At 42.6% G+C, this 11,188-nt stretch overlaps 1 protein-coding gene across 1 annotated transcript; it reads right to left on the reverse strand.

Moving 5' to 3' along the window:
- Positions 1 to 562: 562 nt before the first annotated feature.
- Positions 563 to 9,494, reverse strand: rnf144ab (ring finger protein 144ab). Its single transcript, XM_053614862.1, is given in 5 exon segments — positions 563 to 1,144; positions 3,142 to 3,181; positions 3,183 to 3,236; positions 5,484 to 5,795; positions 9,306 to 9,494. Coding segments are annotated over 5 exon segments (669 nt in total). The 5' UTR covers positions 9,441 to 9,494; the 3' UTR covers positions 563 to 1,016.
- Positions 9,495 to 11,188: the final 1,694 nt, after the last annotated feature.

Here is an 11,188-nt window from a genome sequence, read left to right on the forward strand (position 1 = left end):
AAATATTTGGTCGGTGTTTACGCGACTTTAACTATAACTACTGAAGTATTCGTGGCAAAAAATTGGATTTATGATTGGCAGGAATAATAAAATAATAGGACATAGAACATCCAAACACAGAGGGTCACAGAGCTACCGGGGAGTGGAAGGTAGAAGGCATGAGCACTCTCTAGAAGGTTCCCTGACTCCATCTAATCCTGTTGTTTTTTTTTTTTTTGCTAATGCCAGGTTAGACTAGCAATAATATCAATAGCTAACATAAATGTGTAGACAACAAGCCAAATTCTAGCTAATGGTAAATATCGCGAATGGTGTAGTTGCTTAAAAACAAAAATAATGTCCGAACTGTTTTAGATAAGTAATAATACTTGCGTTTTACATAAACACATTAGCGTAATCTCATCAGTTAAAACACTGACTTTTTAATGACTCGGGTAAGTTTATAAGTATCAACTGATTTACTTTCACTTGAGTGCATTTTTGGCTGGGTATGTCCACTTTAACCGAGTAAGATTTGGACACTTTATCTATTCTATAATAGTATAATTTCTCAGCGTTTTGTCCGTGCCTACAGGCTACTGGCATCGGAGTAAGAAAATGCTGGATATGGAACAGAATCCAACAGCTCTTAGCTACATCTTGGTCTCCAAACTGAGACTATAATGCACCGTGAAAAACTGTACAAGTATAGGAAAATGAACGTCGTGCTACTCGTGTGAAAAGAGGACATAAGGACCAAATGAAAACACATTTTCAGGTCACTTGGCTTGCTACCGTACGTGCTGTTCTTACAGCTTTTTTTAATATAAGTTTAATAACCTCAAGCGATAAAACGAGATGCAGGTCAACCGGAGCTCTAGCTCTCGTAGAATTCGCGGCCTTTTGGAAGGGATTCACCCTCACATTCCCATTCTGCCTGCTGACAGCAAATGTCTCCGGAATCCTTTTTAAGAGCATGTCCTCATGTTCCTGATGAGAGCATGTGCAGGGAGAGCAGACGTGGAAGAAGAGCAGGACTAGGAGGGTAAGGGGTCGTCGTCTTCATGACCACATCTGCATTTGTCGCAGAGGACAAGAGGTGTAGCCAGGAGCAGGAATGGGGAGGTCACTAGCAGGAGCAGGCCAAAACCAGCAAAGATCCCTACTACCCGGACCAAAAGATAGACAAGAACACAGTTATATACAGTACGTGTGCAAATCAGTTCTAGGGCTGGTTCCATCCACCTGAGTCTATGCAAATTTGTGCATACAGTTGCTCATAAATGTACATACCAAGGGACTCGTGAACAACGATCACAAAACATAAAAACAGTCAGAAAAGTTGGTGTTTGTGTAAAAAGGATTCAGGATTCAAAAGGTTTCAGACACAGCCCATGACTATACTTGGCTAGTTAACCTTTGATTGCCATATTATTACACCATTTAGAATATTCTATTACAGTGGGTTAGGTTCAACTTTTTCATTGTCAGAGTACAAGCACAGGGACAGTGACGACGTTTCCACGGACAGCAGTAATCTAATTATCGACCTTATTCTGAATAAGACGTATAATATTGTGATTAAGGTGTTTACATGAGCCGCTTTTAGAATACTCCTTTCATGTTCAGGTTTTACGTGTTATAGAACATAGATCGATTAACGTCACACGTCATTACGTCACCGCGCCACGCCGTCCGACGTCCCTCCGGAATTTCACGTATCGACGTACAGTCGGTCTTCGTTATGGGACCGTGTACAGTTTCGGGTGTTTTTATTTTTACGAACGCTTCAGGTGCGGTTAATTATTTGTCGTGCTGTACGTGCTAATAGACGACTGCGTGAAGCCGTGGGTTGCGTCCCGAACCGCGTACTTACCGTCTATATAGTAGCTGAGATACATGTATTTCTCCTACTGTATAGCAGGTAAGTACGCGGTTTGGGACGCAGCCGTGCTCTCTTGTTTGCCGTAAAACGGTCGAGCGCTGCCGTGTGTGTGTGTGTGTGTGTGTACGTGTCCTGTCGCACAATGCGGTGAAAACTCTCACACGGCGTTAACAGTGTGATTAAGGTGTGTACGCGTCTGTAACGCACTTCGATAACGCGACTAAAACAGGAATCCTCCACACGTCTTAATTCCATGTGTGTTTACTTCGAGTGCGACTTTAATCGGATTAAGGTCGTCGATAATCTCTGTTCACATGCCAGTTTCTTAATCAGAGTATCGTCTTAACCGGGTTCATATCGGATTATCGTCGTCCGTGTAAACGTACTAAATGACATGCAGTTAGCATCCAACCAGTACTGCAAATAAGTTAAATGAGGTACATAAGGTTATGGTACAATATTTTAAGATAACAGTTTACAGGTAAAGGTACACAGTATGACACATACCAGTAATACAAATGGCAATTACATTAAATAAAATAAATAAGAATTATGGTGCCGTAAGCAATAGTGTGCAAATAAAGGTCTGATCTAGATAATTGTAGTAATGACAGAGTGTAGTTAATTAAATCACACATATGCTTGCATTTTACTTTTGCCAGCATTTTGGGACATTTGGATAAATATTAGTTTGGGAACAGTACCTACAGATAGAAAAAGAGGAGGGGAAAAAATGAGAATGTCCAATAAGTACTGGACCAGAACATTACATACCACAAGGGGGCTCTAATCGCTAATCATTGCTCTGTGGCAAACACCCTTTTGCCGCTTGCCAACCTCTGGCTTGATTTTTTTTCTTGGCAGTGTTTTCATAAGGTGTGTCAGTACCTCATGCACATGTGTCCACTGACTCAAACGGAATGGATTTAAATACTGTTTAAAAAAGCAAAGAAGCGAGAGGTGAACTATTAGATACTGAGCATGAAGCTCTATGGATTGGCAGATTTTTAGGGGTACGCAACTTGCACATGCACACGGGCACACACACCCACACCAGAGAGATTATTTTAGACAGCTAGGTGATGAGAAGGGGATTAAATGGCTAAACCAGTGTGAAAACCCCTGTCTTCCTCTTCTGCGACTAATCCTTCAGCACCAGGCAAGCCAAAAAGTGAATTATGTTATTCTGTACTGTCTATAATTAAAGCATCAGTCAGTAAAGGAACCATGCAGATCCATTCCCATAGCTGTGTTTTCTAAATGCCCATGCACCCCACATACCTGTGTGCGATGCCAGATAACAGAAGCTCGGGAATGAACCCAGTTTATTCTGACACGGTCCTTTGTCATAGTGAATCAATAAAAAGTCATCCTGGAAAAAAAAAAAAAAATATATATATATATATATATATATATAAATAAAGAATATTAACACTCATGTATATATGCAGCAGGGTTGCCAGGTTTCAGCAATTTCCAGCCCAACTACTTCTCAAAAAAACCACAGAAAAGACTTGAAACCAGACCAAAAAAATAGGTTCTTGGACAAGGAGACGCACATTTCTTTTTCTCAGCCTTTGCATGGAGACACACATTTCTGATGGACCGACATCATCCACTGCACAATCCCCCTTTTCCCTCTCCAAATCGTGGTAATTTATCATACAATAGAAACGGTTCTGTACATCATAGACACACTGTCTGCACTTACACTTTGCCTTTGAAGAAAGGTATTAGATTATTCACTATAAATCAAGATCTTGGCAGCCACAAAGTGTTTTTAAACTAGCCTAATTTATTGTATTTTTGGTGACCCTGTCGACCCTGTTATTAACTGTCCTGTCTACTGCTCCTCCTTTCTTTATAGCGTGAACACGGTGCAGTGTGATTTAAAGCATGGTGCGGCCCCATGATTGCGCAACATCTAGAAAGGCGAGCAAATCGGTTGAACGCTGGCTTATATCTGTTACACAGCAACGTTTTTAAAGTAGTTGGTCACTCAAGAGGCAATTAGTATTTCAACAGAATTTAAAATGCATGGATTTGTGAATGAGGACTTATTGACATTTGTTGAATGGCTGATATATAGCATGTCTATGGTGAACTTCTGCCCACCTGCCCCTGTAGACGAGCCGCCTATGATACTGTACGTATACACTCTCAACCTTCAGATAAACTGTACATTTCAACAAGTTATACTGTATGTGCTGCTTCACATCGTATAAATCAGGAAACCACTGTTTCTAACCCGGCGTCAGGTAATGGAGGCTGAGACGGAAGCAAGTGCAGATAAGGCAGTTTAATCAAACAACAAGAAGTCCAAAGGATAAGGCAGAAGACAAATAATCATGAACATGCAGAGGTCAGGTGATCAGGCAAACAGCACAAACAGGGCAGGGCAAAGAGATAAAGTCGTAAACGTGAGCAAGGTCAAAACACCTGAATAAACAGACACGATATAATGCTTGGTAACGACAGAGACTAAGCAACTGAGCGTAATACTTTGCACAGACTAAGGGTTTGAACAGTTGAACAGTCTCTTATATGTGTGGTGTGATTGTGAGTGTAAATTGGATGCAGGAGTGTGTGATTAGAATGGAGGTGTGTTCTGGGAATTGCGGTCCATGACGGCCATGTTTGTAGGCCGCAGTGCAGGATGGGAATTGTAGTCACTGGTTTGATGTGATACGCCACACGGAGTGTTCAACTGGACAAAAGGGGAAAGCAAGAGATTGGTGAATGTGACATGATAGTTGGATATAACAATTGGTTTTATAGCATTTTTAACATCTTAACATTTTTAACACGTGGGCGGCTGTGGATCAGGTGGTAGAGCGGGTTGTCCACTAATCGTAGGGTTGGCGGTTCGATTCCCGGCCCAAGTGACTCCACGTGCCGAAGTGTCCTCGGGCGAGACGCTGAACCCCAGGTTACTCCTCATGGCAAGTCAGCGCCTTGCATAGCAGCTCTGCTACCACTGGTGTGTGAATGAGACACAGTGTAAAGCGCTTCGGATAAAAGCGCTACATAAATGCAGATCATTTATAAGTGCAGACCATCTTAAGGAACAGCTGTCTTGGGCTGGTCATATGCAACCAGTTCAATGTTTCTAGAATGTTTTCCTAGAATACCCTGGGTATTCAAAAGAATGACATCTGAATGTTACAATATTTGAACATGGCTACATTTTACTCACATTCAGATGGAAACTTCCAGCAGGATAATGTATCAGAGGAATCAAGGTAACTATCGTCACGAGGTATTTAATAGTTCTAACACGAGAGGGATTTTTAAAATAAAATATTTCTTTAATGGCTTCAACGCTCTTAAGCATGTTGGGGTTGAGTTGAAATGGACTGTGCAGCCATTCAGTTTGCAGTTACCGTGTAACGTAGTCAGAGTGTTAGAGAATACTGGTTCAGGTAAATTCATGCTACTCTGGAGGCCAAAAGAAATCCTAGTAATGAGGTGTACCTAATAAACTGGCAACTTAGAGTATTAGGGTATATTTTACATTTACATTTATTCATTTAGCAGACACTTTTATCCAAAGCGACCTGCAAATGAGGAGTATAATACAGAACCTTGTGCAGTGTGATTGCAGGTCAGTGTGACTCACATCCAGAGACTCCAGGCAGTACCAGCAGAAGGCATGTTTACAGCTCTTGCACAGCATCTGGGCGCAGCCCTCGTCTCTCGCAATACATATCTTCCACCTCGGACAGCGCTTGATAGGGGCCTCATCCTGCTTAGTTCTGCTGCTGATACTAGAGCGTGAGGGAGACAGAAGATAGAATCCAGTTTCAAAATCCTGCTGAATGACAAGACTGGGTGCAAGGCTGGAATGCAACCTGGAGAGGATACCAGAGCACTGGACACACACACACACACACACACACACACACACACACACACACACACACACACACACTAACACACATACACATTTACGCACACACATTTACACACACACACACACACACACACACACACACACACACACTAACACACGTACATATTTACACACACACGCACACACATTTATACACACACACACACACACACATTTACACATGCACACACACACACACACACATTTACACACACACACACACACACACACACACATACACATTTACACACACACACACACACATTTACACATACACACACATTTACACACACACACACACACACTAACACACATACACATTTACGCACACACATTTACGCACACACACACACAATTACACACACACGCACACATTTACACACACACACACACACACACAAACACACATACATATTTACACTCACGCACACACATTTATACACACACACACACACACATTTACACATGCGCACACATGCACACACACATTTACACACACACACACACACACACACACACACACACACATTTACACATGCACACACACTTACACACACACACACACACATACATATTTACACACACGCACACACATTTATACACACACACACACATTTACACATGCACACACATGCACACACACATTTACACACACACACACACACACACACACACACACACACACATTTACACATGCACACACACTTACACACACACACACATACATATTTACACACACGCACACACATTTATACACACACACACACATTTACACATGCACACACACGCACACACACATTTACACACACACACACACACACACACACACATTTACACATGCACACACACTTACACACACACACACATTTACACACACACACACACACACACACATGCACACACACTTACACACACACACATTTACACACACACACACACACACACTTACACTCACACACACACACTTACACATGGGCACACATTTACACGCATACACATTTACACACACACACACATTTACACACTCATTCTCACCTATGAACAAATGTAGTCACTAATCGTACTACTAGCATATTTTTGGTAGATGGAAGGAAACAGGAAAACCCAGAGCGAACCCATTCGAGGATCTCTCACACACACACACTGACAGTAACCCGAGCTCAAGATCAAATTGGGGACCCTGGAGATGTGAGGTGGCAATGCTACCCCCTGTACCTCTGCACCACCCAGATAATTACACAAATGTAACACGTCACAGAAGACTGTTCATTTATGCAAAGCCAGCAATCTCTAGTGTCCCGCTGTATCAGGAAATGATGTCACTATTCTGCTTCGTCTTGTCAGCATACTTGATGTGACTTATGATATCCAAGAGCATTATATGATAATACAGTTATCCCCCAAAGCAAATAAGACTGCTGCATGACCGTGTGAGCTAACCGGCACTCAGCTGAACACTTTTCAGTTACAGATCTAGCTGAAGGCTGACTGACGTCTTGCTACTGCAGTAAAACAGAACCCCCCCCCACCCCACCCCCGACGGTGTCTATCTTTATTCCTGCTGTAGCTATACTAATGTATAGGTGATGGTGATGATTGGGAGGGAAACCTGGCACGCCTGCCCTGTGTATATATAAATACTATATAACTACAATATATATATATACACAAATGCATCAAGAACTTTTCTAATCATTCATTTATTCTTTGTAGTTATAACTCCATTTATTACTTTAGTCTTGGAATATACACACACCACTTCATTACCGCTATTACACGGTGGCATGCTGCAAATATAGCTTGTTGTCGTTTGTTTTTTTAAACCAATCATTTAGAAACGCTGATCTATATACGGTATGAGACGAATTATATAACCGTCAAGCTGAAGAAACGGACGGAAATGTCAACGCCCGAATGGATGCGCTTGGGTGTTGCACACGTATGTGTGTGGTGGTTTGGAAAACAATGACATTTTCTACTATATGTAGAGTCACACAAATATATCTGGACATTGACAAATGTATTGTCGTTGTAGCTTTCTACCACAGGATATTGGAGTTGAAATGAAATAACGAAAAGGGGCGCGAACGTCATCAGATATTAAACTTTAATTTTCAATCCTTGGTTGCTAATCCAGTGCAGTCAATGACTGCATGAAGTCTGGAGCCCACAGACATCACCAGATGCTGGGTTTCTTCCCTAGTGATGCTTTGCAAAGCCTTTTACGGCAGCTGATTTATTTATTTCTGGCTTGTTCCTGGGGTGTTATGCCTTCAGCAAGTGAAATGCATGCTCACTTGAATACACTGCAGATACATTCCACTTCTTTGCCTTAAAAAAAAGTCCCGGGTTGCTTTTGAAGTATGATGCGGATCGTCCATCTGGACTGTGAAGCACCGTCCAATGCGTTTTGGGAGCATTTTCCTGAATCTGAGAAAATAACATACATAGCGCTATATTCTCAACCTGCTGGTTTTGTCAGCATCAATAAATACAAGAGAACTGAGTCCACTGCCAGCTATATATGTCCATGCCATAAGGTGAGCTGGTACGCTTCGGACCATGAGCAGTTCCTCCACTTCTCAGACAGTGACGAGCGTTTTGCAAGTGAACTAATGAGGGAACGACACACATCTGGCCATGGAACAGCTTATTCATTTATTAATGTATGAATACTTGTTCATTTAAACTCCAATACACTCTGGTAGACAGCTAAAATAAGAAAACGGTCACGCTATGGCCAAAAGTATGTGGACACCTGACCATCACACCCATATGTGGTTCTTCCCCAAACTCTTGTCACACAAAGTTTGGAAACACACAAGTTATAGAATTTGGAAGCCCAAACCTGTTCAATTAATCCTTATTCTATGGAGGGTCGTGAGCCAGCTTGGAGCCTATCCCAGGAAACGGGTGCCGACCATCCCAGGGCACAAGCTCACACGCATTCACTCAAGTGGCCTGCACAGAACCCTGACCTCAACCCCACTGAACTCCTTTGGGATCAGTGAATCAGTTTACCCAACATCAGCGAATGACCCGACTAATGTTCTTGTGGCTGAATGAGCACAAATCCCCAACGCCGCACTCCAAAATCTAATGAAAAGTCAATGAAGAATTGAGACACCTACTGACAGTGGATTATTATCTACTCAAGACGATCATTTTAGCGTAGTGGACACCTGGTGATTTAATGTGATGATGAAAATGAGTTTTTATGACTCACAGCCCAGTGAAATCCTTTTCTTTGCATACCCCAACATGCCAGGAAGTTAGGGTCAGAGTGCAGGGTCAGCCATGATACAGCACCCCTGGAGCAGAGAGGGTTAAAGGCCTTGCAGAAGGTCTGGGCTTGAACGCCAGAGCAGTAACCCAGAGCCTTAACCGCTAATCCACCACTGCCCCATGATCACGATGATGATTGGGATTTTTGGATATATGATCAGGATTCGGAGGTTGTCTGTATAAATGTATAAAATTTTGGCATGCTCTGTATTTTAATGATGACGCTAGAGCTCCATTTCACGTAAACTTAATAGAGCTTCTCACCAGGATGCAGAGGATGTACTGGCACTCTGAGATGGTAGTCATCTGGTCCAGGGGGACGTCTTGAAGGCACAGCTTACAGGGCAGCAGGGTTGCTGTATCGCTATCCTTACTGGCACTGCAGTGAGGGCTGCTCATAGTACCCGTATCTGGGGAGCTGAGGCACACAACTCATGTTCTATTCATACTGTATATACTTCATATATTCCAAGCAAAACCCAAATGAAGTAAAATTTGAGCTTCTCCTGACTATCGCACGGGATAGGAAGTCATACATTGCAAGAAGTAGTCGGCAAACACTGACAAGCCTTCACCTTCCTCTCAACCGGCCACATTCCCTCTGTTAAATCTACGTATGCCTTGTGTGATGCTTTCCGAGAAAGAAAGAGGCAGGCCTGAGCATCTTTGCTTCAGCTGGGGGTGGAGCTACTTTCAGAGCCAGAACAATAAAAACAGCATGAAGCAAAGAAACAAGCCGCATTATTATGAAATGAGATCATTGTAAAGATCCAGAAAACCACTGTCGAGTCAAATGGAGTTATCAAGGGCTCACGCTGTTCCTGCACAAATTCCACTGTACATAACAATCTGCCCAGATTCATGCAGTCCTGAGGAATCCAAGGCTCGAATGTGATAAATCAGCACTCTCAACGAGTTTCTCAATTCCTGAGAGCTGTAAGTGCAACACTTTTCTGCTTTCCCTCTCAGCCAGAAGTGTCGATATGTACAAATCCACTGATTAAAAACGTCTGATAATCCCTTTCTGGGCTCCTATCAAGCTGCAACAAGTCAGTGAGCCACAAACGTTCATTATACTGAAGAACAGAATCTGAACATCAGCAACAAAAGGAAAAAAAAAACGATGAAGCTTTTACATACTCAAGTTTCGGAAAGTCAAACGTTGCCCTCGGTATTCGTACGCCGAGCTACGACAGCGCCGTGTTGGTCCGGATGATCCACAGGGTCGAGTGGAGGTGGACACAGATGGTGTGGTGAGAGCGGACTACGCGGACGGCACACTCGTATTATGCAAGACTGTGCTCTCGGTTCATCTACAAATGACCACCACTCTGTGTCTAATTCAGACATTGCTTATAGATATATAGTATCTGTTGAGTATGATGCAAAGCAGAGTCAAAAAATGTCAAGGATCAAATTATATAACGCCACCCAGGCATCAAGCAAAGCTTTAAGCCCACATCAGTTAAAGTGATATGATCCATCTATCTATCTATCCATTTTCTGTACCATTTATCTTATAAAGGGTCGTGGGGAGCCTATCCCAGTGGACTTCCGGGCACAAGGTGGGGCACACCCTGGACGGTGTGCATGGGCACAATCACACACCCATTCACACACTACGGACAATTTAGAGACGCCGATCAGAATACAACGCGTGTCTTTGACTGGGGGAGAAAACTGGAGTACCAGGAGGAAACCCCCCGAAGCGCAGGGAGGACATGTAAACTCAACATTCCTTAATCTGGAGTAATCGGTTTATTATCGATTAAGGATGAGGGGGATCTGGAGCACTGGGCGCAAGGTGAAACTACACCCTGTGCCAAACACCAGTGAAGTCTGTTTATATGCTATCTACTGTAGGTTTAGTCAAAAATGTAGCCATTTAATCCTTTATCACCTTTCACTGAGAAACCCGCAACTGCTTATGGAGTATTTATACATGAAACCCTCAATTATTTGTGATTCAGTGTTCAGAATTTTAATCAGCTATGAAATCACCTACACTCGTGTCACGCTATATTATCCCCAGTTGTTGTTTTGATTTGTGATCGTCCTGGTCCTGAAAATACTTACTATACTTATTATACAATATGGCATTAAGCCAAGCGTTCTTGCTTCACATAAGTGTTTTTCTGGCAGCGCAT

This window comes from Ictalurus furcatus, chromosome 25 (genome assembly GCF_023375685.1).
Source record: "Ictalurus furcatus strain D&B chromosome 25, Billie_1.0, whole genome shotgun sequence".
In the NCBI taxonomy this organism is placed as follows: Eukaryota; Metazoa; Chordata; class Actinopteri; order Siluriformes; family Ictaluridae; genus Ictalurus; species Ictalurus furcatus.